Below are 27,644 nucleotides of genomic sequence, written 5' to 3' on the forward strand. Positions count from 1 at the left end.
CAAGGTATGCAGAAATATCTCTTTTTTCTACCCAATAATTTGATCTGTGATATTTCTTGTATTGGAGAAATGAGAAAAGATTATTTTGTTTGTTTTATATGCCACTCCTGATATTACAGACCTTTTTCATAGCCATAGCACACTTTCTCTTCGAGGCTGAAGTGCTCATTTATTTAGTCACTGCGTGTATCAAAGACACTTTCATGCTGGAGTCAGATTTACAATTGCATGATCAATACAACATGATGCCTGTAAATGCAAACGTACAAGATGACAAAGCAAGCGAATGAAGACTGTAAATTTTTTTCCCCACAGTATCTTCTGCTAAAACTTCAATTTGAAGACACCGTCGACAGAAAGCCCCTAGTAGAGCCGGCGCTCTGCCAAGCGCTGCCTGCCCCGGGTTCCGCACGGATTGCGCGGGGATTGGGGAGGGGGAGCGGTGACGCGAACTACATCTCCCATCAGGCTCCACTCCGGCTGCGCGGCGCCGCAAACGGCGCGAGCGCGCGGTGCACCGCGGGAGCTGTGGTCCTGCGCTGACGCACCCGCGGCGCCGCTCCGGAAGTGATTCTATGGCCGCCCGGGGCTGGGGGCGCGGTGGTTTCCGGGAGTCGGCTCTCATGGAGGCTCCGGAGCAGCCAAGCGTCTGAGGGGCTCGGCGGCCGCCGCCGCCATGTTCGGCTGCCTGGTGGCGGGCAGGCTGGTGAGCACTGCCCGGGCCACGGGCGGGGATGGAGCTGCCAGGGGGCCGCAGAGCCGCCCTGTGGGTCTCGCTCTTCCCCTCGCCCAGGCTCCTCCCGGGGTCGGTCCTAGGCCGAGGGGACCTGCCCCGCTTCACGCCTGCCCCGCACTTCTGCTAGCTCCTGCCCTTCATCCCCTGAGGCAGCTGCATTATGGAGCTTCATTGCTGGCATCCTGCCTGGCTGCAGGCACCCTCCTCTCTGGTCACACAGAGCTTTGTGCTCCTGAGCTTGCTCCTGGCAAGCTTGGAGCCTAAAAGAAGCTTTTCAAGGCCAGGCTGTATGTTGCCTGCAAGGATGTGGCGCCTGGGGTAAAAAGGAAGGTTTCTTTGTGCTGTGGCATTTAGCTATCCTTGTACTACCTGTCTGAAAGCCTGTTGTATTTCCTATGTGAACAGGTTCCCATGATTGCTGGGGTTGTGCCAGCCAGGTGGTCAAGAGCCACAGCTGACAGACTTGGCAAGCTCTGCTGCAGCCTGTCTTCCTTCTAGGCAGATGGGGAGCGAAGGTATTCTGATGCTGTAGTCCTGGGTGGGATGTGCAATCAGCGTAGCTGGTGAGGGCTTGTAATTCCTTTTTAGCAGCCTTTTGCACGATTGCTGAGTTTGCCTTTCATCTGGGTGTTTGCCACTAAGGTTAGTTTATTCCTTACGTCTTTGTTACATTCCACCTTGGGTGTAGTTCTGAAAAGGGAAGCTCATGGTTACAATGTAAAGAAAGAGAACAAAATCTTTACTAATGTTGCTTTATTTTATTTTATTTTATTTATTTTATTTTATTTTATTTTTTGTCCTAGGTCCAAGCAGCTCCTCAACAAGTGGCTGAGGACAAATTTGTCTTTGACTTACCGGACTATGAAAACATCAACCATGTTGTGGTGTTCATGCTGGGAACTCTGCCATTTCCCGAAGGAATGGGAGGATCTGTCTATTTTTGTTATCCGGACCAGAGTGGGATGGCAGTGTGGCAGCTGCTTGGGTTTGTCACTAATGAGAAGCCAAGTGCCATCTTCAAAATTTCAGGTCTCAAATCTGGTAAGATTAGTAAAACGTAGCAGTCAGTGAAATGGGTGTGTTGCTGCGTGCCTGAGGGACTAAATGTTGGGAGGTGTTGATCAAAGGGGTGCTTGAAAAGCCAGACTGCTGTGTTTTTTCTGGTAGTGCCTAGGAGACATGAGGAGTGGTTGGTGGGCTTTGTGGAAGTCCAGCGGTGTATTAATGTTCCTGGGGGTGTTTCTCACTTGTTTTCCCTTGTCAGCAGTGTTGATCTGAAACTTCACTGTAACAGCGTTCGCATACAGGTTGCAGTGCTTCTGTATTGGGAAGCCGAGGAGGAATGACCGTGCAGCTTCGGTAGTGTGGTTTTAGGCATTTGGCTGGAAATGCCTGTGATATTTTCTTGTACCTGCTGTTGTCAAGGTGTCGTATTTGCTGTAGCAGAGAGCTGTCTTTTTTAATGAGTAAAGTTTGTCACAACGACTTTAGAAAGCTAGCTTTGTCTAGTCCAGGTGCTGTGCACTATATAATGGTACAGTTCAGGATATCATCATTGAAAAGCAGTTTTCAAATGCTTTTTTATTCTTGATGTACACCTGAGTAAAGATATGGGAGTCAGAAAAGGCTAGTGCTATGTGAAGTAGGTTTTTTTGATTATGTGGGTTTTTTTCCATGCATGCTGTCAAAATGAAGTATCCCAAAGGCACGCCTTTCTTCTAATAAAGGAATGGGTATGTCAGTCATGCAGTCTATAGAACTATGGTGATAAAGTAGTACGCATCTTTTATAGGTTTAAGTGTAGTTTACAACCTTAACTTTAATTTCTATTTAGATAACTATTGAAAGTGCTGTGAGGAAATGCATTAATTCAGTAGGTGGCATGCTTTCTTTTGAATGAGTCCTGGATAGTAATCTGACATAATGTAAGGGCCTTCCAGGTGCAAGGCAAAATAATCTCTGGTCATGTATGTTACTCAGAAGTTTTGGGCCTTCTTAGCACATGTAACAGCCACATGAAAATTTTATTTTTGTGTGGTTTTATATGTCCTGACATTGTGGAGTGAGCAAAACAGAATGAAGTGTAGAACCTGCTTTATTCCCCTGGTTATTGCAGTGTCTTTCTCATGCTAGACTTTGCTATGTCTGTCTTCGGAGAGCTTTGTAGCAAAAGGTATTTTTTTGCTGCTTTTGAAGAATAGCACCTTTAGGCATTACTTCCAAGTGAGTATTAGCTTGCTTTCTCTTGTATAATCCTGTGTCTTGTAAATGTGGCTCCAGTCCCTTGAGTTTTCTCTGAATTGTCTCTGGTTTGGCTGAAATGTTGAGACAGTTGCTAGAATTTCTGTTGGAAACAGAGAAGTTGCAAAAGGCTACATTTGAGAAACAATTCTATGACCTAGTTGGATGCATTGGCTGTGCCATGTAGCAGTGCTGTGTTTCACCTGGAGAAGAGAGAGCTCTGCCTTTCCTGTCGTCTACTGGTTGTCTGGCTTGAGAATCAGTATACGCTGCACAGCCTTAGTTTCTGTGCCCATAAACAGTTGTTTGATGGAGAAGACTGTGTAGAAAGGGGAGGCAGAGAGAGTGATCTTAGAAAGTGGGAACTGTCCTGTTGAAATCTGTGTTTTGCATTTGAATATCTCAGGTTAATTTCTTGAACATGACAAATGTCATTGGCATATTCTCATCAAGTGGATGGAGTGCCAGGATGTCTCCTGATTCAGAGCATCTATTTTCACTAGCAGGCAGAAGTGCTGTTCCATGAAGAGAATGAATAAGGAATTCTGTAAAAAGTGGCAAGGGATTATGTTTCTAGCATGGTTCCATTTAGTTAAAGCAGTAGTTTCAAGCTGAGTAGCTCAGTTGTCAAGGTGGTAATGTATTTTCAGCATACTTACTCTTTCTGAGGGGAAATGGCAAGCAAACCTTTAAGTGAGGCTTATCAGAAGCATGGAGGTTGGGCAGATGTTTCTAACGTGGGAAGCTCAGGCTAAAATAATAGTGCTAAGAGGTAATTTGGGCAATTAATAGCAGAATTAAGTTGATGTGGCCTTTGCTTTTGGAAACAAAAAGGAAGTAATAATAAAGAGTGTGTCTGTTCCTTTTACAAGCTAGAATTGTTGGCAAGAACTTATTCCATACACTTATACAAGTCAGCTTTTAGTTACTTATGTTAAGAATATGTGCATTAAAAATGATGGAAGAAGCTTTGCATAAATTTTTATAAAATGGCTCCAGGTATATATTGTGACATTAGCTTGCTTTGCTGGGTGTTATATAGTTGTATTAATTGTTGTGCTCCAGAGTCAAAATGCTCCAGAGTTAAAATACTGCAGAGTGATATGTTTGCTTAAATTTAATCCCATGTTGAGCAGAACCAATTCATACTTTCAGTAAACTGTGGCACTAATTGTAAGTTCCCTGTGAAGCAGCAGCTATAGGAGGATTTCTCTTTTCTTGCTGTGTGATGAACAGAAGAGGGCTACAGTGTTTCTGAAGTGGGCAGGTGTGGTCAGCTGAAAGGACCTAGCATTTTATTGTAGGTAAGGTTAAGTGTAGTTTCCTACTCACACCTGAAGTTTATGCTTTGCGTCTGGAGTTCCCTGGTACTGTACAGGTTTTGCCATCGGTGTGACTCGCCCACATTGCCAGTCATTATAATGACTAGTTGTATTGTAAGAATACCATAACTACATATATTTTATTTAAGACTTCTGGCCTGTGTGGATCGAGTGGAATGGCATTGCTGAAGCTTGCTTAGTTTTCTTCCCTCCTTCCCCCTCTCCCATGCTCCCTTAGGAAGGCCACTGCAGATGGACATTGCAGTGTTATCAAAGTGGCTTTGCTAAATGAGCTAAAGAGGAATGACTTTTGCAAAATATACTCTTCTTGTTCGGGGTGAGTAGGTCAACAACATGAAAATCTGGTTTGAGGAGTTCATGAGGTTCTGCTCTGCCCATTTCTCCAGCCTGTCAAGGTCCCTCTGAATGGCAGCACAGCAGTCATATGTATCAGCCACTCCTCTAGGCCCAAACTGCTTCCCTACAGTGTAAGGTCTGGTAGTGCTTCAATGATTATGATTATACATTCTTTTCTGACTGCTTTGTGTGCTATTTTGCTAATCAAATGTAGATACATTTCATTTGACTGTCTGTAGAGAAGGGTCTGGAAATGCCCTTTACCTCACAATTGCAAAGTTTATTTTCTCAGTTGTGACTGGAACTGTAGTAGAAATGGAAAACATAGCCTTTAGGGGGGACTGTGCAGTCTTACTGGGAGTATATTGACAAGTGGGATAAAGTTATAGGATAGCCTTTTGCATTCCAAACTTTCTCTGCCGCACAGCGTGTGGTTGTGTGTGTGTTTTTCTGTTTCCCACTCACAAATATACCCAGTAAAACAATGTATTTGAGGAATGCAAACGGGTAAGGTTTCTGACAAGGTTGTGCTGAAGGATATTGGGGTCAAGATTGCATGAAAGGAAAGAGGCGAGAAAACTAAAATATTTTTCTGATTGCTCTTTGTTCTGGTTATGACACGGTATCTTGGATAGTACAGGATCTGAATGGCAAAATCTCAGTCTGTGTTTCGGTACATTGACACACTGTTCTTTGCGTTCATAAGGTTTGAAATACTAATTGTAAAAGGTAACATTCAAAATGTGGAGTATACAGTTGGTATAAGGATGGCAGGGGACATTTTTCTCTGATCCTTTTAGATGAACTCCTCTCCAGGAGAGTTGCTTCGAGGGAGTGCAGTGCTAGGTATCTGTACTGATGGGGCAGTGCTTGCAGAGGCCGTTGGTCTCAGGAGGTATCATCCTTGCATGCAAAGTGACAGAATAGATGCACTTTCATTAATTAAGTCTTTCGAAAGTAGTGGTGTTTTCTGATGGTTCTTGTTGCTTGAAGATGTTAGGTTTTTATTGTTAATGTCAGTTTCTCAGGTGAATGTGTTAGAAGATATAAAACTTGCACCAACTGTATTGCTATCAGGATTTCTAATAATGAACTTAAGTGTGATATTTAGTCATCCTGGTTTCTAATAGCTTTTCGTTTGTTTGTTTTTAATACTTCTGTAAATTCTAACGTTATAAAGCAAGCATCTATGCGCTGTATGGACTGAGCTCAAACAATGGCACTTCTCAAAAGAGCTTCTAAATAGCATTTTGGGAGACTAACTCTTCTTACTGGTCTTGTGTTAAAAGTATGTTTTAATAGAACAGTGAGTGCTTTACTTCTAAAGTGCCACTAGATATCAATTCTAAGATGTGGAGTGTATTAAGGAAAATGAGATCAGAATTCAAAGACTTTCTAACCAGTGTGAGTTTTATATCGGAAGTGAAGGAGAAGAGGGCAATAGCCTTCTGGTGTAAGATACTAGAATATCGCCAATAATTTCTGCCATCTATTTTTTTTTTTTTTTTTTTGCTTGTGTGGGGTTTGTTTTTAATCTCTTGACTAGCTTTGCTTTCTCCAGCTAGTAAAAGGCCAGAGAGTGGTGCCAAAGCATTGCTACTGTGTTATGAGAGTACTTGCCTATTGTGTTAGCTCAGACTTACTTGGAGTGTTAGTATTTGCTTACTAATAACATTGCTAGATCTTTTTCTCATTTTTTCCCCCAGATCTCTTTGTTTTCTTATTCTTCTTATTTTTTCCTTGTCGGATACTGACAAAGAGGAGTGAGCAATTTCAGAAAGTATAGACGATTGCTATTGTTTGCATAGTCTGTAACTGAAGCTGGGACTGAAAGTTCTGCTTAAAGCTCTGTTGAGAAAGATCAGAAGTGATGGTGGGGGCTGGGATGATGCCTGCATAAGAGTTTTGCAATTTGTAGGTATGTTTTCTGCCTGATCTGCTGTTTTCTTTGTGACTTTTGCAAAGCTGGAGACGTTTCTGTTTCGTGGCTATTGAGATGTGACCTTTGCTGTGGTTGGTGGCGGTTTTGAGCTGTTCTGATCATAGATGGGGCTGCCCACTTTGCTGTAGGGATAGCTTAAAGTCAGAGTGATCTTCAAAGAACAGCCTTTAATTCTCGCACAAAGAGGTTCACCAGCACTCCGTTTGAATAAGTGAATCAAAAAACTGTGCAGCAGTACTAAATGTGTTTGGGGTTTTTCTGTAGGCATTATGATGGTAATTAAAGAATTGGTTTCTGTAAAGAAAGGTATTGCTGTGTTTTTCACTCACAGATATTTCCTATTGTACTTGGGATCAATTTCCAACATAGGAAGCTTTGAAAGTTGGGCTTTTTTTCTTTCTTTATATTCTTAGAAAATTCCCTAAGACCTGCTGTATTTTAAATTTACTTATTCCCCATTTCATCTATTGTGTGTGTATGTGCTTGTGTGTACTTGCACATGTGTTTAGACTGTGCTTTGCTTCTGGATTTCTGTGATCGGGAGATCTCTCTGGTGGTGTTGGGGAGTACCTTGTACAGAAGAAATATGATGATGTAAGTAAAACTGTCTTTGCGTGTGTACCAAGTCTAACATTTATGCTGTTTATGGTGTTTTCAGGGAAAGGAAGCCAACACCCTTTTGGTGCCATGAACCTCCCTCAGACGCCAACGGTAGCCCAGATTGGAATCTCAGTGGAACTGCTGGAGAGTTTGGCCCAACAGACTCCTGTTGCAAATGCTGCTGTATCATCAGTAGATTCATTCACTGAGGTAACTTGGGCATTCTGTTTCAAGAAATCCTCTGTAGTACTAAAGTTTAAGAACTCAGCCTCTGAAGAACTTTGTCTTTTTTTAAGCTGATATAGGTGGTTACAGAATCATAACTAACCTAATTTGTTGTCTAATTGTTTGGCTGGATGCTATGTTGTTTTGAGATGACGTTGTATTGCCCTGAAAGAATGTCTTCAGAAGATTTTATTTTAATTTTTTTTTTGCCTGTTCAGTGGAATCAGGTCATTAGGGTCTGTAGTATCCATGTTGCTCTACTGTAAAAACGTTTGTGAGGCTTCTTCATCGGAGCAGATACTTACTTCTCTCACACATATTTAATTAGTATCTGATGATTTGTAGATGTTGGAACTTCAGGGCATAGACCTACAGAGATGGTTGAAAATTACTCAAATAGTAATGCAGACTTGAGCGTAAATGCATGTAGAGGTTTAATGGTACTACTTACACTTGAGAAATTCTTTTACTGTAGTTCTGCAGAATTACAAAATGATGCACTCTTCCACAGAAGGACATATTTTTTTTCCTGCAGACCAGGCCTTGGGCTGCAACATTAGCCACTTCTACTCAGCAGGTCTGATAACTTGAACCTCTGGAAATCCTCAGCCAGCAATAGCAGTTAGTCAGCCATCTAACAGCAATACTTAAGGCAAGCCAGATCTGCATGGCAGCTCTTGATTTCCCTAACAGTGTTCTGGATGAAACTGGTGTCTACATGCAACATGTCAGATCACTGTATGGTTCTTCTGAATAGTTACTCATGTCTTGAAAAGGCAAGAAGGTGTCTTTGAAATCCTGTTATGTAGGTGTGTTTCAAGTCTAGGCTTCGATCTTCTGGTCAAAACTAAGGTCAAATTGATGTTCCCGGAACCATTGATGGCTCTGGCATCATCTTTTAACGCTTAAGAAGTCAAAGAGAGGCTTTGTTTGAGGCATTTTTTTTTCTTGCTTGCTTTTCATACAGACAGTTATTGAAGTAGACTGGTAATTGAACAGTAATCCTGATAATGAAACTGATATCCTCTGACAGGTTATATACATAATAGCTCCAAATAGGTAATGTCTCATTTGGAGAAAGTTATTTTGGCTATGAGTTGACCGACAGCTACTTGTGTATATTAGGGTAAATCAAGCCTTTTTGGCTTATTGGGGCAAACGACATCTAAATGTTATTTCTGATTCCACCAATTTTTATAATAGCAGTAGTTAGGTCACCAGTTAATAATGTGCAACTTGAAGTCATTTGCAAGCTGGCTGGTGGATTTTCCTGGTGATAATGTGTAAAGAAAAAAACACCTCATGATTATATGTCACCTTGCAAATGTTATTTCCAGTTAGGTGGATTTTTCCCTGTTAAAACAGCGTAAAATTTTAACTGAAATTTTACATTGTTTTTAAGGAATGTAGTTCAGCCAAGGGTTTGAAATAACAATTACTGTTGTAGAGAATATTTATGAAGGTGTTGTTGAAGGAAATATTTGAAGGATTAGATAGAGGAAGGTGATACAGGTGATATGTGTAGATGGGAACACAGTTTGTGAATAGCTAGTCGCTTTTTTCAGATCTTGATATCAGCCATTTGGAACTGCTACTTTATAGCAATAAAAATAGATTCTTTTAAAGCCAGAATCATTTGTCACTATTCTAAATTAAGTGATTGTTCTTCCACTACATTTTAAGAAGGCTTATAAATTTATGATGATATATTTTACATAGTTATAGTATAAAAAATAATGGAAAGAAGTGGGATGAAAAAGCAGAATTCTGCGTGAGTTGAGAGTGGGGCGAGACTGAGGATGCGCTCCTTGGGTTCTAGGATATCATCTCTTCTCCCACCCTCTTTCTGCATCAAAGTAGGTGATAGGAAGTTCAAGGGTGCTGATACGTTGCCCCAGGCTCTGTTTTTCTCCATTTTTTTTTTTTTACTCAGATAGTTTGTTCCCTCACCAAAACAGCCTATATATAGCTATAATCTGTTTTTTCAGTGGAGGAACAAACATTTATGTGTGTATGTGTGTGTGTAATAAAAACTGTATGAATAGGGGAAAGAAGGAAGGAGATACCATACACTTATTTATTTGTAAGCTAACTAACAATTTCCAGCTGTCCCATCCTCCCAACAAAAGTCTTGCTGATACTTGGCTGAAATCTCTCAATCCATTTTCATCACTTATGCTTCCTCATTGCCACATTTTTTGCTATGTATATTTCTCATGTTTTCCCAGCAAGAACATGTGGCAGAGGATGCCAGGGTACCAGCCCTTCTGTGATTAAAAGCTGAAGGAAGTTTCCCTGTTTCTGGAGATTGGCTCCTGTCTTGGCAGGCATCTGTGGAAATTGTAATGTAACAAGGCAGATCGCTGCAGGCTTTCCAGCTGGTTTAACAGCTAGTATTTTGCTATGACCTGAGCTTTGCCACTTTGTCCCGATATAGAATTCTCCCAATGGTTTAATTTGGAGGAGAAGACCAACTGTAGTCACTGCGTCACTGGTTAGTCACAGGATTTTACCAAGATGTGGTCTCCAGATGAAGCAGGGAGAATGGTCTTCTCAAAACTCTTTATCCAGTTGGACAAAATTGGGCAGGGAGGGCAGAAGTTGAAGATTCCAAGATGACTTCTTGACAGTAGAAGGATCTGAGGACAAGGCAGAGTTAGGATGTTTTGATCTTTTTAATACAGACCTCCCTCGTGACCTAATATATCCATGTCCCCCTGTGTGGGATAACAATGCTAATTTTACTTCATGTGCAAGTTGCATATCAGTTTAACTGCACAAAAATTTAAATTAAAAAAAGTCCTTAAAAATGAATGTCAAATGTCTCTTTTATTTCAGTTCACTCAGAAGATGTTGGATAACTTCTATAATTTTGCTTCCTCATTTGCTGTTACTCAGGCGCAGATGACTCCAAATCCTTCTGAAGCTTTCATTCCTGCAAGTGTAGTTCTGAAATGGTAAAGCAAATGATCTGAAGCACCTTTTGGTTTTGTTTTGTTTTTTTCTAGGCATCAAAACAGCTAGTTTCAAAGTATTAGATTACTGTCATGCTATATGGTGAAATTATGCAAAAATATTTAAGTGTTACTGACTTGCTACTGTTTATCTGAAATAGAGATGTTCTGTGCACTGTTTTTATATTTACTTGTCAGTGTCTTCATACAATGATTCTGATTAGAAAAATACTATGCCTGTATGTTTTGTGCCTTTTAGATATGTAATCCTTAGCATATGGCGATTTACACTATGTTGCTGATCCTGCAAATGCTTCTAGAGTCATGGGAAGACAGAACAGAGTGTCTGTCAGTTTGTGCTAATTTATTATGCTTGGTCTCTTCCTAGACATAGTTCCAGCATAGTTCTGTAGCTTAAGTATGTGGGAGAGGTGGAGAAATTATGTTCCTAGCTGACCTGATTGTATTACCAACAAACCTTGAGCACAGATGCAAAAGTCTCTAAGAATTGTTTTTCAGGGACTAATTTCAGAAATAACTCATTATAGGGATAGCACATGCAGTCTGGTGAACTGCAGACAGTCTTTAGAATGTCTGAAAAAATTCTTACCTACAGTTTATCTGTTTAGTTCTCTTTAAGCATCTCTGCAGTATTAACCTAACCCCTTATTTTAAAGCAGTATTTTGGGCTGTCTGAATACAGTTTGATCATTAGTATGGATCAGCGTCGACATGTGAGCACTTAGTGTAAGCAGTAGGTTTCCTTTGTGCAATTTGATGCAGAACTTAATAGAAGGTTATTCTTGATCTGTTTTTTGACATTGGGGATTTCTGTTGTTTCTGTTTTACGATATTACTGTGTGTGTAGGCACTCTACGAACATAGGTGGGTAAGATCTCTGATGACAAAAACCGAAAGCAGGACAGGCTAAACAAGCAGTTTCAACTGTTCATTCCCTGGATAATGCTGAATTTGCTTTTGTTTGCTTTAAACAATAAAACTGTGTGAGGCATAGAATCACAGAATAATTGAGGTTGGAAGGAGCCTCTGGAGATCACCTAGTCCAACCCTCCTGCTCAAGCATGGTCACCTAAATCATGTTTCCAAGGGTTATGTCCAGATGGCTTTTGAACATCTCCAAGAATGGAGACTCCACAACCTCTCTGGGCAACCTATTCCAGTGCCCTGTCACCCTCACAGTAAAGAAGTTTTCCCCCATATTCAGATGGAACTTCTTGTGTTTCAATTTGTGCCTGTTGCCTCTTGTTCTATTGCTGGGCACCACTGAAATGAGTCTGGCCCCTTCCTCACTACACCCTCCCTTCAGATATTTGTACACGTTGATAAGATCCCCCCTCAGCCTTCTCTTTTCCAGGCTGAACAGACACAGCTCTCTCAGCCTTTTCTCATATGAGAGATGCTCCAGCCCTTAATCATTTTTGTAGCCCACCACTAGACTCTCTCCAGTAGCTCTTTGGATCTCTTGTAGTGGGGAGCCCAGCACTGGACACAATAGTCCCGATGCGGCCTTTCCGGGGCTGAGTGGAGGGGCAGGATCACCTCTGTTGACCTGCTGGTACTGCTTTTCCTAATGCAACCTAGGATACCATTGGCCTTCTTGGCCAGAAAGGCACCTTGCTGGCTTGTGGTCAGCCTGCATAACTAATAAACCAAGCGGTTTTCTTAAATTTGAATATACAGATCTCTTAATGTGATTACAGCCACCAAAAACCGCACCATTTTTTAGCTCTGTTCATGTGTTTCAGACATTTTAATGTATTCAGTTATAGCTTATAATATGCAGAGTGTCTTAAGTCTCTGCAGTGGGTTGGTGGTAATGGAAATTCACTACTTTGTCTTAGAAATTGAGTCATAGATAAGTCTCCCTCCTTTGTTTTTAATTTGAGTGGATTTAAAACCCTTCAGAGTCTCTTCTCTCACTTGAGTTGGAAATTGCAGGATGCAGGAGATTTTGTTGTTGTTCTTGTCTTTGTTTCATTGGTAATACCTTTTGATACTTTACAGCTTGGGTTTGTAAGGATTGAAAAGGGTTTTTAGACTTTTGTAGCACAAAACCAGTAGATTATTTGTAGGGAAAGACATGGAAATTGTATGCTTTCCCTCCTTTTTCACCATGTGTAGGTCAATAATAAATTTTAATATTCAGTTTGCTTGTGTTTTGCTTGTTTCTGCTGGTAAGGAAAGTGAAATAAGGATAGGATGTGTGCATACTTAATTCTACGATGCATTAGAGGATAACTTTTCCGTATTAGATTTTACTGGAAAATTACCTTATGTAATGAATGTGGGAGTTGGAATTAGTTGGTGAAGGATGATAAAATAATGGGGACTACTTAGTCTTGATTTCTGTTGGAATTACAAGGCAAAACGATGCATAGCAATGACTGCAGAATTGTCTGCAGTCAGCTCTCCCTTAGCTAAAAGTGGGTTATGTATAGCCTGCTAATAAGCCATTTCTCAGTGGAGACTATGATCTCTTCAAGCCTGCTTGAGCCTGGTGAACTTGCTAGCTCATGTCCAATGCCCTGTGAACTAAACGGTGCTGCATCCAACTCTAAGCTAGACTGAGCAGCACTGGAGGGCATGGTATGGCGGTACTCGAACTGGACTTGGAAACAGTGATGTTACCTTGCTTTTTTTCCCTAGTAATTCACTGTATTCCTGAACAGAGTGAGGTTTTCATGTTCTGTTTTTGCTGAATGGGTTTCTGGGAGATGTGTGGCTTGATTACTGTGAGGATGGACAATCTCAGGCTAGCATTTTGTAACTGCCAGAACTTTGATTTCCTAGGTCAAATCATGTTATGTACAGAAGCAGCCACTTCTACTTGGCTTACAATTTTACTAAGGTGAAATAAACTACCTCACTGATGTTTGTTTGTTTGTTTGTTTTTTCAATGAAATACATATTGTTGTTGAAATACATAAAGGTCTCACTGTGAATGTTCTTGATGTAGGCTTGGAAGGGAGGATTTTGCATCAATGTATTGTAAATTTAAAAGCATTTCATGTTGTGGAATAGATGCAGTTTTTCTTGTTCTCTGCATGCTTTACATGACTTGTATCATTTTGAAGCCATTCTAATTATGACACCTTTTGTTTCTCCTAGGTATGAGAACTTCCAGAGGCGTCTGACTCAGAACCCTCTCTTTTGGAAAACATAAACTTAAATCACGGCATTCGAAGTGCTTTCTAAAGAGTGTTATCTGAAAGATACAGCGAATATCACCACTAAAAAAATTTTGGGAAAAAACGATTAGTCTGAATAGACAACCTTGTAGCTTTTATAATACTCTCAAATTATTTAAAATTAAAATCCATGAAAACTACTTGCTTACGCTTTTTTTTTTATTATTGAAGTTCTTGGCTTCAGCAAGAAGTCAGTGGGGCATATTCACATTTAGAAATACTCTTCTGCAACTGTATGTAAAATGGAAGGAATTAAAAGATGAAAGATGGCAGTATGGTTTCATACTTGTGGTATGAAGTTTTCTGGTGGTGTGGTGAACTGTAAACAAAAGAAAGTAGTATCTTTCTTTACCTCATTCTTAAGGATGATCAGGCTACTGACTGAGAATATATTATTTTATGGCTAGTACTTAAGCTGTAAGTTCTTATATTTTGCAAACAGCTGAGATTCCTGTCCCCATGAATGTGTACTGTACCATATAAATGGTACAACTGTATCTATTACTTTTTCTCATTAAGATACTTTTGGGCTCAGTCTCAGGGTTGCTGTTTTTAATTTTTCCTGTGTGAAAGTGTAGTGAGGAGAAATCTTTTGGGACCCTTTCCTCACTGCATGCCAGATAGCATTGAAATGGCTGTTATGGGCCAATTAAGAAATGTAGGTTTGTATTTTGCAATCCCAGAGTGTTCAGTGAGATGAGAGCTGGATTACTGGCAGTGGAGGTATTTGCTTAATTCTTTCTTCTGTTAAACTTTCTCTAATTATAGTATAAAGAATAATGTGGAGGAGAAAAATTAGCATAATGCATCTTACTCTCTGGAGGGCTTATAGTATCATGAAACCACAAATAGGCTTTTTTATTTTTTTTTTCACGCCGGGGCAAAATGAATGCAGTAAAAACCACTGGCTTTATTCAGTCAGTCATGTAAGAGTCAGCATACTTCACCACTACCAGAAGTTGCAGCCAAATTTCATTCTCTAGAGGCAATTGTAGGGTCCACACACTGCAGTGAATGGGCTGATGAGCCTCAGCCTGGGAACAGCAGGTTGTGGTTCTCCTTGATGCACAGCCCTCCTTGGGGAGGGGGCAGCTTCTGAAAATAGCCAGTTCAGGGCAGAGCCTGGCTGAGGCTCCTGGTGAGGGAGGCTGCAGCCCCTCTTGTAACACATGGGTGGGGGTAACAGGTTAGCTGTGTCCTAGTGACACGACCCACTGCCCAGCCTTGCTCCCTTTGCCTGCCTGCATGCTGCTGGGAGTGCCAGGTGCTGGCTGCTGCTCTCACAGCTGCTTTTCTCCTGTGGGGCTGTTTTGCAGTGTGAAGGAGAAGGGAGACAGGGGAATAGTGTTGGAGGGCCGTTCTGTCGACTGTAGAAAGGTGTATAACCTAGATGGAAGGCATGAACACTGATATCATGGGGCTCTTGTTTCCAATGCTCAAGAAACTCACTCCTGATTGTAAGGTTTTCCGGGGCTATTTTGCCAGTGGTCTCAATGCAGACTATTAGAAACTGCTATTGTAACCTTGGGGCCTGAGGTAGGTGGGTGTGCAGGGCTGGTTGTGGCAATGAGACACTTCACTAATTTTCCTATTCAGTGGGTTACACTGACCAAACTGAGTATGAGTGGAAAAAAATCATGTTTAAAGAAGGTGAGTGTCTTATAGCTCCTGCTGTGCTTGAGAGTGATGGCCTGAGTGAAATTCGAGGATTAGAGAAGAATTTCTTTCCATCAGTGAAATTCTGCTTTCTGTGGAGGAGTCAAGGCTCTGCGTGGTTTCATCCCGCCATATCTTCTTGTGCCTCCACACTGGTAGCCCTGGGTGTCAGAAAACCTGGACTGGGGACCTTCTGTCTTGTTAAATGACAGTTGGCTACTGGAATGCATGACCATGTACCACTTCAGAGGCTTGGGGCCTGCTGCCCAAGGATTTTGCACAGTTTCACAGGCTTATGTATGCTAACATAGATATTCCTAGTAAGAAGACAGGTTAAAACCTTTGGCTTTCTCTTGTACTCTTGCATGCGAGTTGTTGTGTATAAACAACTGACAGAAAATGCAGAATTCTGTTAAAAGGTCCTGAGAGCAACTTCAGCTCCTTCAAAACAAGCAGGCCATCAAATAGCAATTTCTGTATGACTACGTTAATAACACTGCGTTTAGTTAGATTCTCTGTCTTTGAATTCCTTTAAGAGTTGGCTACCTGCTACCTTTTTTCAGTGTTATGCTACCTACTGCCTGAAGGAAATTTACTGGAACTGTTCATTCTGATTAAACTAAGTTAAAGCTCATGATTTGCAGTTATGTTGCACCAGACCTTGTCGATATAAAAATCAGAATTCAGGGTGGCTCTTACTGCATCTTCCCAGTTCAAAGTGGGGCTGCATGTGCTGTAGACAGCCTAGAAAACGGATGGAAATGAGGTGTGTGTTGTTTGGTTAAAACAAAACAAGCCCAAAAATACATCAGTGGCTGTAGTATTGTCCGGTATGATACCTATCATGACTCTGAGGCATGAAAAGTTTGGGTCTGTGTTTTGAGGGATTCTTTCCTTTCCAAATAACCTCCTCCTCCCTTTGTTCTGGCCACCAGCTGGGCATACCCAGGGGACAAGTCTCCAGTCCCTGAAGGTGCTCTACTTGTTGATAGACTGGGGGAGGGGGGGGGGTCTTGAGGGTGGTCAAAGTAACCTTCAGATGTTCAGCTCTTCTGTATTACATCTTAATTAGAAATATTTGTTGGTCTATACCTTAGTCTCTAAACCACTGAGTGCAGGGAGTGTGGGCACAGTTACAATGGCCTTATAATGGGGCCTGGATTCAACTAGGCAACTCTGTAGCAAGGTTTTGGGCCTGGAAGCTGCTGAACTTGAATGTAGTTTGCACCTCTGCTTTAAAAGTTATTTGCTCCTCTTGCTGTTTTCTAAATGGTGAAAAACACTTTTGCTCTGCTATGCTGAGTTAGTCTTCTGTTGGTTCTTTTGTTGAGACATAGTGAAGAACTGTGTGCTACAGACTATTCTCTTCTCTTGCTCCATACAGAAAAGACCTTTACTTTGTTTTCAGAAATATTGGTGTTTTTTCTATTTAAGGAAGAAAAGTAACAATGAAATTCTCCAAACTATTTGTTGGATTTCCAAATTGTAGGGGAAACTTGGAAAGAGCTCTTATCAGCATACATTTCTCTCTTTTTCTGGTGCTACAATGGGTGCTTTGATAGTATTTCAAAATGGCTATTGAACTCATGTCCACTGGCCAGGCATGGCTTGTGTGGCCACCTGGCCTCAACATTATGGATGCTCAACCAGGTGCTCTGTAGATTTCTTCTTGTGTAGTCAGTTGTCTTGGCAACATGCAGAACATGAAAAACAGCTGTGTTGAGTCAAATGGAGCAGCCCAATATCCTGTCCCTGAATGCTCAGGGAAAAGGGTAGGAGAACCAGGCCAGGTGACAGTGGTACTTCCCATTACCCTTCCTTCCCCGCCTGTGGGGAATCCATGGCTTGGTGCCAGCTGGTGTCAGCAGCACCTGGGGATCCCACTGCTTTTTGAATGCAGTTGTACTCTGGCCATGGCTGCAGGTATGTGACAGGCAGCTCAGCAGTTGCACTCTCTGCTGGACCAAAGTCCTTCTGGTGCCTCCTTGAGAACTCGCGCGTGATAGTTTCCTGGGATGCCCCTGAGTTCCAGTGTTAGGAGGACTCGAGAGGGATCTGTCCCCTTGTTTCTTCCTGCCAGTCCTGAATTTCTACGCCTCTGTCACCTGCTGGATGGGTTCAGCCCCTGCTTTAAGGTAGAGGGCTGTCACTCGTTTCATCTTGGTATGGAAGGTGGTGCATAGGTTTGATCATGCTTGTCGCCTTGCTGTGTAGCTCTTTGATCAGGTTTCTACACAGCTGTCTCTGGGCTCTGCTACTTGCTACTGTTGAAGGAGGCAGCTGGACATTTCCTGCCTTCTGTTGCGGAACCAAGAGACCGCAGTTGCTCTCGAGCTGCCTGTATCCCTGGGACTTCATCCCCCACACTGTTGCTGTCATTATGCTCATGGTTATTGTATGGCCATGGAAAAATCCACAGAGTGGCACCCAGAGGTCTCAACCAAGTGGAGGCCCTAGTGGGCTCAGTGCTCTCCTTTGACTTCGTAACAGCAGGTGACTAGGCAAAGCGATGGAGGGGGATATCAGTAATCCCATTTTCTAGGCCACTCACAGAGGCACAGAAAGGCCAAGGGCCTGTGGAAAGCAGAAACCTTGTGTTGCTGTAGCTCTGCTGGTCTAGTTCTACTGCAAATTGTGCCTGTGTCGCTGGAACCCTGCTGGCAAGAAAGGTGGCTTTTCTGTCCTTAGGTGTACGTCTACGCTTTGCTTGTGATGGCACTGCTTGGAGATAGCCCAATAGCCTTCCCTGGGGATCCCACTGCTTTTGGAACACAGTTGTACTCTGGCTGTGCCTGCAGTTATGTGACAGGCAGCTCAGCCGTTTCCCTCTCTCCTGGACAGAAATTCTGCTGCCTGTGCTACTACAGTGGCTTCCTCAACCAGCACCCCCAGTTGCTCCACCTGCACCTATTGGATGTTTGGCACTCGGTTCTTCGACACTGTGCCGAGGAGGAAAGACCCTTGGCCTGGGTCTGTTCCTTCACACTACAGCCGCAGCCCTCTGAAGGTCAGGGAAGACTTTGGGAATAATCCAAACAAACCCAGACAGACAAAACCTGTGAGGTAGAAAAGCAGGCTACCAAAATGTCTTAGCCTGTGCTTCCCTCTGCTGTCCAGCTTCCTCCACCATAGTCAAGAGATTTTTCTCCTGGCTTTCTGCCTTTATTAGCAACACAATCATTTCTTTGGAACCATCTTACCAGTCTCTTTCCCTGCTGCAGAGGTCAGGTGTGATTGATTGAGTCATATCTGAGAAAGTTCCATTTGTCGGGTCCATTCTAACGATGTCGTCGTGTTTTCCAGTAAGTTTTCTTCTGCAGTCATTGGCTGACAAAATGAGCAGCTTCATAGCTCATGCTAGGTGGTATTATATTTCTAGGATTTGCAGCTTATGAAATTATTTCAGGAAAGACTGTTTGAAATGGAATGGTTCACAGTTCACTTGAAGATTGGATCCATATTTGTTTGTGAAACTTGCAAATTTTTTTTGTGAGAATTAAGTGACTAAAATGTATCCTAAATGCTCCCTTCTTTGGGTCAAGGTGTATAGGAAAACTGATTTCCTGGCAAAAGGAAAGCCTATTTGTAGTGGAGTCAGCAAAGGTAGATCTTGAGTCCAGCGTTGCAAAGTATCTCCATTCGTGACCCCGCTGATGGAGTTCCCTCTTTAGAGATGCTATGACTTTAGTCAGGGAGGGCGTGCAAGTGAGTGCAGGGTAAGGTCAAATTGAAAAGGTTTTTGGCCAATTGGAGAGCAAGAGAGCTGCACGTGCTCTAGGTGCACTCTGAATAAGAGGTGTGAGGTGGTCTCAAATTGGAGCAAGGAGGATTTGTGTCAGACTCCCCTTCCTAACAATGAGGGTAGCAAGACCTTGGAGGAGTGGCATGGAGCTCCTCCTGCCTCTCCACACACCAGGCTCCCTTCCTCTGTGGCTTGCTCTCCTGCTGCAGTCCTCCAGGGTGATGCACGTACTACTTTTGAAAACAAGGGACTGTAGAGTACTTCTAAGATATCTCTGTGGCAAGATGAGCTGGTTCATGAAAGCAGCAAAGGCACCACCATGCCCTTTATGCAAACTGGTGTTGTCTTTTCAGTGTTTTCCAGCTTGCAGTTTAAAGCAGCACCTACATGAGGTATGAAATCTACCCTTAGAAACCTATCAAGTCCTCCCAGGAGAAAAAGCAGAGAAGATTATTTTCAGAAGACTAACAGCAAAGGTAATGCCAGAACTGACTCCTGAAGAGCTTTGTGCCTTTTCTCTTTGTCCTTAGTGCTAGCTGCTCAAAGCCAAGGTTAAAAGGCCACGTGTGGCATAGAATAATGGAGCTGCTGTAGCTCTGTTTTGTCTTGCTGGTGAATCCCAGGTGAGACTTTTTGGAGCCTACTGACTACTGCAAGCTGTTCTTTTCTAAGTTGGTTTGTGCACCCGAGAGTAAACATTTAGGGAGATCCCTCAAGGTGCTGAATACCAAATTCAGCCTTGAACTGGAAGTAGTGGAGGTGTTTCTCTCTCTCATGGAGTCTATTTGTTTTCTTTTGGGAAGAAATATTGTCTGGAAATGATTTTAGAAATGGCCCCTAACCTGTGCCAGAACTGAACTCCATGTTTGAAGCTGGGAATCCTAGCCCTCTTAGTTATTAACAAACTTCCCCGGAAGAATGCCTGTGGGCTGAATGTGTCAAAAACATGTATTTGTTCGGGTGAGGCTGATACAGAGATCCTGTATTCTGCAAAACAAAATTACTTCTCCAAAAGAGACTCTGTTAGGTGTCCCAGCCAACTTTTCACAACCGCACAAAGCAGGGAAATTAAGTAATACCAACAGGAATAAATTGATTTGCAAAAATGAAGTGTTGGACAAGTTCTGGTATCAAAAAGGACCTAAAGACTAGCAGTGTTGGGGAATTAACTGTCTGAGTTGTTTTTTATGACTGGATTGATCATATCTGATGTCCTTTGCACTGGAACCCTCACCAAGAAGCTCTTTTAAGAGTGGTGGTCTTTCATGCTCACAGGGGTCCTTCTGGCTCTTGATTTGAAGGAAGGACAAGAAAAACAAGAGAAGAGAACCCTCAGTTAGGTGGCACTCCTTGAGAAATGGTAGACGGTAACACTGTTGTCTCCCAGCCAGTGACAAGGTCACAAGGGGCTTGTGTCATGTCACGGAGACCACTGAAACTTCATCAGAAGCAGAGCCAAGAACGTAGGGGCTGAAATCAGCATGTGGTATTTCTTTGCCTATCTCCTGATACCTAAAGCTTAATGGATTTCGTTTTAATTCCTCAGCAGTCTGGAGAAGATCCACCAATAGGGCAAGTACAAAGTGTATTGGCATTGCAAGTTATGCATATCAGGTATGAACAACATTGGGGTGAAGAGTATCATATGATACACTAGATGCACCTCTAGGTCCTGCACATCACTTCTTATGTTTCCCTCTGCAAAGGAGTTGGTTCATTTTTTGAATTCCATAATGTTGTAATAACAGGATCAGCAATATCTCTTATTATCTATTTATCACTACTGAATGACAATGAATTTTTGTATTCATGCATATATGCATTAGGATTTACATTACAATTATGTTCATTTAAAGCAAGTTTCAAGTTTTGGATTTTATTTAGCTTCTCTTGACAGGATATGAGATATTGAATGAGCAGCATGTAAGCCTTGGAGGACTGCAAAAGGAGAGCTCAGGACACAAGAACTGAGTTTCAAGCTCTGCTTACAGGGCTCTTCTCTGAAGTCACTGCCATAACTGTTCGACTGCAACTGTGTTCTTTTTGGCACAGGGAAACTCCTATGCTCTATTGCTCTGCCTCTCCTGGGTATCAGAGCACAAGCTGTCTGGATTAGATAGAAATAAATCATCCCTCAGTTTGCCTGGGAACAGTGTTCTGCATTTTCTACAAGAAGCCATTCTTTTAAATCTTGTTCTGCTGCTTCTTCTGGTGTTCACACACATTTTCATTCATGCTTCAGTCTTAATCATACCAATTTTAACATTTCTGTTACAAGTCTCAACAAAACTTCCCCCTCTTCACTCTGCCGACATGCTGCTCTGGGCTCTGAAATCTGTGATTAGACCTGTCCCTGTAGGGGAATGTTGGGGTCTCTTCTGTGGCTCTCGTGGACAGTTTCCACTGCTGAGCAGGGTCCTCAGCCATCCCACCACAGCTTGGCCAGGCCCAAGACACTGCGGCTCTTGGTCCCAGTGGGGGCCTGTCACTAGGGAAGTTCCTCTCAGTGTTGCCCTCTTTGCAGATGTACAGCTGTTAGCAATGGCTGGCATTGCTTTTCCAAATGCTAAAAATCTCCTTATAAAGGCAAAATAAAGACCCCTGGTGCCTCTTACCAGCTGGAGGAAACAACCTTTGCCTTGCAATGCATTTGTGGGAATTGTGAAAGGAAGATCTACTAAAAATCCCAGTGCTAGCCCACTGTTATTTGTATGGATGTAATGGAATAAGTATTTCTGTCTGATTCACTTCTTGTCTTCAGCAGGAAGCCCAGGTTTGAGAAGTATTGAGACACTAGTGCAGAAATACCCCAGTCCCAGGCCTCAATTTGGATGTGAACCTCAGCGAGTGAATTTACCACTTGCCAGTTCTTTTTTCCAGCTGGCCCTGAAGAAGTGGAATGAAAGAAAGTGTTTTAAAGCTTGAGGTGTTGCAAATTAGTGGGGGGTGGCCAAGCGCTAGAGTACCGCAGTACCGTCACTGAGGCAGGAGGAGAAATCTGCTAATTAGGCAAGAACTCATCTTACATTGCCAATTTGCTACAGACCTGTAAGGCTACACCACGTCCAAAAGGCAAAGGGCATCCCTGTCTGAGCAGGCCTGAGCTCAGCATGGTTGTCATGCACTCTTGAGACAAGAAATCTTGTTTTTGTTTTTTATCTAATTCTGTAGTATTTTCTTAAAACTTGTTGAGCTTTCTGTGCGGGGACAGCGGCAGAGCTATTGTTATAGCGTTGCACTCCCTGCCAATTCTACAGTATATGTAGAGGACATCTGAGAAGAAGGTAGCCATTTCTGGGTGAAGGAAAGGTATGAATAAGAGGAAGAAATCTCAGCCAAGATGAGTCCAGACTGATATGAAATCTCACTCATACAGTGGTGCCTGACATATCAAGACACATACTGGGACCGTGCTTGAACACACAGGTTGGCAGCATCTACGAGTATCAGAACATGGGTGCATTAAGGTCTGGACACTTGATAAGCAGGAGCTGTGGACAGTAATTTCATGTTTCCTAAGTAAAGGGTGATTCTTTTGTGTTATGAGCTTGGTCTATTCAAATTAGTTACACGTGCAACAGCAACAATAACCTTTATGTAGGAGACTAGTTTGGTAGGTATCTTTTTTTCCTTTCCTCCTTCCCTAACTACCTTTCTCTCTTGGTTTGCCAGTGTCTGTTCTTCCTCAAGTCAACTCAGTCTCTGTAAACTGGTGTTACTGTCAATTTTTTTATGTTGTCCTGATACTGTAGGAGTTCTTAAGGCTTTTTTTTAATGCTAGTTATTCAGAAAGTCACAGAATAATTTAGGTTTGAGGGGACTGTTGGAAGTTATCTGGTCCAAACTTCTGCTCAGAGCAGGACTATCTTCAGCTAGATCAGGTGTTCAGGCTCTTGCCCAGTCAAGGTCTGAATATTCCCACGGACAGAGATTCCTCACACTTCTTGAGCCCTTTTTCCAGTGAAACTTTTCCTGATATCAAAGTTTTTATTGATGTAACTTGTACTTCTTGCATCTTGTCTTCTCACTGTACACCTTTGTGATGAGTCTTGCTCCATTTTATCTTTAACTACCCTAGGAGTGGTGAAGACAAAAGTTAGTTTCCCCCCTTCTCCTTTTCCTCTCCAGCCCAAACAAGCTCAGCTCTCAGTCTTCCCTTATCCCTGGCCATTTTGCTGATCCTTCACAGGACTCACTCTAGTATGTGAATGTTTCCTTTTATGTGGGAGCCCAGCACTGGATATAGTAGTACAGATATGATCTCGCAAGTACTGAATAGTGAGGATAATCACTTCCCTTGACTTGCTGGCTGTGTTCCTAATAGTGCATTTCAGGATGCAGTTGGGCTTCCTTGCCAACAGGACACACTACTGATTCCTGTCCAGCTTGTTGTGCACCAGTAGCTCTAGGTCCTTTTCTGCAAAGCTGCTTTCTAGACAGTACTCAGTATCTCAGCATGTAGTGTTGCATTGGGTTATTCCATCCCAGGTGCAGGACTTTGTGTTTGCCTTTGTTGAAGGTCCCTGAGGTTGCTTTTGCAAGGTCCCTGAGGCCATTCCTCCAGCCTGTCTACGTCCCTCTGCATAGCGACCCTGATCTCTGCCATATCCTCCCACAAGTTTCATAGAGTGCAAACTTTGAGTGTGGTCTCAGTCTCATCATCTATGTTGTTAATAAAGATTTTGAACAGTATTGGCCTCAGTATTGACTCAAGAGAAACACTGCTAGTAACCAGTTGGAACTGGTAACTAGTAACTTTAGTAAGGAGAAATCTGTAAGCCAGTTGGACTTAGAATCACTGGCCATGAATCTTTGACCCTGACAGTACAGGCAGTTTTCCACCTACTTTGTAGTCTGCTTCATCCAGTTCATACCCCTCCAATTTGGCTACAAGGCGACTATGGGAAACTTGATAAAATCATAATAAATGCCATCCACGGCTCTCCCCTTGTCTGCACTACCAGTTAACTTGTTACAGAAGGCAGTCAGGTTGGTCGGGCATGACTTGCACTTGGTGAATCCATCCTGTCTCTTCCCAGTCACCACCTTGTCTGTCATGTGACCAGACAGGGTTTCCAGGAGGGTTTGCTCCAAAGCCTTCCCAGGGACTAAGGTCAGGCACACTAACCTAGCTCCCCTAGCTAATGTCATACTGATGCCATGGCCTTGTGTGTGTTCAGGCTGAAGTGCTTCCTAATTATATTTCCCTCTCTTGTGGGTTATGTTTACCTCTGCCACTAGCCTCAGGGACCTGAGGGGCATGAGAGATGACTTCATCAATAAAGGCTGATGCAAAAAAAGACAGTAAGGCCTTAAGCCTTTCCCATGTCTTTATTACAGGTTACAGACCCATTGAGCACATTTTCCTTAGCCTTTCTTTTGCAGCTGACATACTTAAAGAAGGCCTTCTCATTGCCTTTCACATCCCTTGGTAGTTCCAACTCCAGCTGAGCTTTGGCTTTCCTAATCCCATTGCTGCATGCTCAGGCAATGTCTCTGTCTCCCGCGTAGCCTGTCCATGTTTCTACCTTCTGTGTACTCTGGAAAGACTGCAAATAAGTAAGATGGGTTCCTCAAATCTGTTCTGCATGGGCATGGGATTAGGACTGTATTGGTTCAGGCAAAAGGTTCATCTCCACCAGGGTCCTATCTCTGACAGTTATGAAAACTGATGTTTATGCAGGATTAGAGCAGGCATACAGTGATGGTTCTTCCCTGGCCTCCAACCACTTGCATTTTACAGACTTCATATACTATGTTTTTGTATTTAACAGCCTTGCATGGATTATTTTTCCATAAATTTGTGCAGGTGCTTTCTGAACCCTTGTAAAGTTTTAATATCCAAAACACCCTTTGAGAAGGAGCGTCGCAGGAAAAAAACTCCTTTAAAAAGAAACAATAAATGATGGGCCTTTTATTTTCCCTCTCCAGGTCATTATTGAGTCCATGAGCCTACATCATATCCCTCTTCAAATGCTTTTTTTCCAGCCTGGGGAGTCCTAGTCTGTTTAGTCATTTCTTGTGCAGAAGTCATTGCATATATTTGACCATCCCTGTCATGTCTTGTTCACAAAGAAGTTGTGGTTTTCTATCTGCTTTTCCAGGGCCAGAGATCTTTTTTCCCCTCTCCTGTTTGACAGTAAGTGAGGAAGGACCTGAAAAAAATAATTGTCCTTGAGGTTCATAATGTTTCGGATAGCTACAGCTACCTGACTATGTATTTTACCAGATCAAGGCTGAGCCAGCTACCTGTGGTCCATTTCCCCAGGAGCCACTGCAGGGAAGCGGTCAGCCCTGTAGTTGTTGACTTCAGAAAATTCATCCAGTCTTGATCCCGGTTCTGGTGAAGCGGGAGTAGAACCACTGAGCTGGATCAGCAGTCGGACACTAGGCAGATCTGTCACAGGTGGGTGTTTCTCCCACTGCAGGAAGGTGGCAAAGCTCTCTGTCAGCCACATGAGATCAGGTGATACTGAAGAACGGACACTTGACCTGTTCCCCTGAGTTAACAAGTGCGGGACCAGAAATAGTGGACATTTCAGTGGATTATTCTATATGGCTGAGGTATCTCAAAGCTCTGCTTCTTGACAGCTTGAATGAGGGAGTGCAGAGACACCCATCATTTAATAGGGCAGAGGCCGTTTGGGGTAATGGAAATACGTGATAGGAAGGATATGGTTATGTAACAGTGAAGAAGCAGATGCCTCATGGGATAGAGGAGGAACAAGGCTAACTGGAGCACATAGGAACATGATGTTGAGTAGTTCAGGGTCAGTGATTCAAAGGTCATTTGAGAAAGAGATTTCAATTGTCTTTCTGCTGGGCAGTGGCCTATATTTGTTGTCTCGCTGCTTCCCTCTGTGCTGTTCACCAAGTGGTAAAAATCTTAAAACCTTTGGAGCCAGTGAACATTTTGTTTACAGAAAATGGTTTACAGAAATAGAGATCAGGAAAGAATTACCAAGTATATCTACAGAAGCTGAATGTTTGCTTGGAGACTGAAAATCAAAAAAAAAAAAAAAAAAAAAAAAAAAAAAAAGCCAAAGTGCCCAACTTAACTGCAAGCTGGTTGTGTTCTTTTGGGTCTGTTCGAAGAACAGTATGAAACATTCAAAATCCAGAAGCACTGAATACAATTAGAGGTGAAATTGTTTTATATTAAAAGACTTTAATTTACATTATAATTTTCTATTATTATAGCTTTTCTTTGGCTGCTTCTTAACTTTTCTAAACTTTGACTGCTAGGACTGAACTTCTCCTCGCTGAGTGCCTGCCTTAGGTTAATTTTTGATATGTGAAAGGTTCATCCAGAACAATTCAGCTCTTTCCAAGACACGGGTTAAAAAAATGCATTGTTTTGCTGAAGTTAGAGAATTGTGGTGACCTGTTGTTTCAAAAGCCTACCCTCCCATGCTGTAAAGGAGGGATCTGCAGTTTAGTGGGAGGGTAGCCTTTGAGTCAGAAATGATGAAAAAATGCTCATCAGTGTCTATATATGATGGCACCCCAGCTGCATTCCCCATCGACTCTATCTGTACCAACCGGTCTCACCAGGGGTTGCAGAATTTACTCGGTAGTTGTCACACCAAACCAAGAACAGAGTACTGAGGCCTTCCCACCTTAATCAAGAACCTGAAAGAAGTACTGTTAAAAACATAGTTGCCTTCTCTTTCTTCTAGAGCTATTGGCTCTCCTAAGATTGAAATTGTCCTCTGCAGGAGCATCACTCTTTGCTGCAGAAGGTGTCTAGGGAGTACAGCCCTTCCAGCAGAGGTGTCTCCATTATAAGTGCGATGAATCCAGTTATTCCTCCAGCTGAGGATGATCTGACAGCACCTGATTATTCATCAATGATAGATTTAGCTATGATGCAAGAGATTAATTGTGGAAGAATATGTCTAACTCTTAAAATTTCTTTCTATTCCTCACATTACTTTTTGGTACCCAGGTTCCATGGAGGTCTCACTAGTCCTTGCTGCCTTTAAGATCTTTGAGTCGTTATGGAGAGGTACTGAATATTTTATCCGTGAAGTCAAAAGTTTTAGGACTGAGACCAAATTTACACTTTTAAGCAAATGACACTTTCTGTCCAGCAGATGGTGATAAAATACCAGTATTTAGCGTATCAAGCACCAACTGTTTATGACAAAACTTAAGAGATTGGCTTTGATTGTGTCCCAGGGCAAAACTTCTCTGTTCAAATAGTTTAAACCACAGACAGGATAGAAGCAGTTTATGGATTTATTAATGACAAGCAATTAACCAGCAATCAGTGAACTATGCATTCAGGATGAAAATCGGTTATATGACAGATAAACCACGATGCTGGACACTTTCAGAATGTTACTAAACACCTACAAAGTTCTAGACACTCCTCTGCAAGTAATCGCAAGAAATTCTAGTCTCCTCCAACACCGGCACACACATCCCTCTAGGACACATGGGTCACAAGCACACCAACTTCTTCCTGAAGTGCTGTCCGAGTGGTTAGCTTTCCATTTGTACTCAGAATTTAAAATAAACTTCACATAAAATTATTTTTTGTAGATCAGTTCCACTGTATAAAGATTTTTCGAAGACATCTCTATTTAAAATCTTCTAAGTTACAGGACCCGATGTGGGACCTACACTGTCTAAGTGTTCCTCCAAGCACAACTCTT

At 42.4% G+C, this 27,644-nt stretch overlaps 1 protein-coding gene across 1 annotated transcript; it reads left to right on the forward strand.

The window, feature by feature from the left end:
* The first annotated feature begins 540 nt into the window (after positions 1-540).
* Positions 541-13,726, forward strand: HIKESHI (heat shock protein nuclear import factor hikeshi). The gene is made up of 5 exons (XM_026096139.2): positions 541-706; positions 1,540-1,777; positions 7,257-7,408; positions 10,262-10,380; positions 13,507-13,726. The coding sequence occupies exons 1-5, from the start codon at positions 677-679 to the stop codon at positions 13,559-13,561; spliced, it is 594 nt and encodes a 197-aa protein (XP_025951924.1). The 5' UTR covers positions 541-676; the 3' UTR covers positions 13,562-13,726.
* The last annotated feature ends 13,918 nt before the right edge of the window (positions 13,727-27,644 follow it).

Source organism: Dromaius novaehollandiae, chromosome 1 (assembly GCF_036370855.1).
Source record: "Dromaius novaehollandiae isolate bDroNov1 chromosome 1, bDroNov1.hap1, whole genome shotgun sequence".
In the NCBI taxonomy this organism is placed as follows: domain Eukaryota; kingdom Metazoa; phylum Chordata; class Aves; order Casuariiformes; family Dromaiidae; genus Dromaius; species Dromaius novaehollandiae.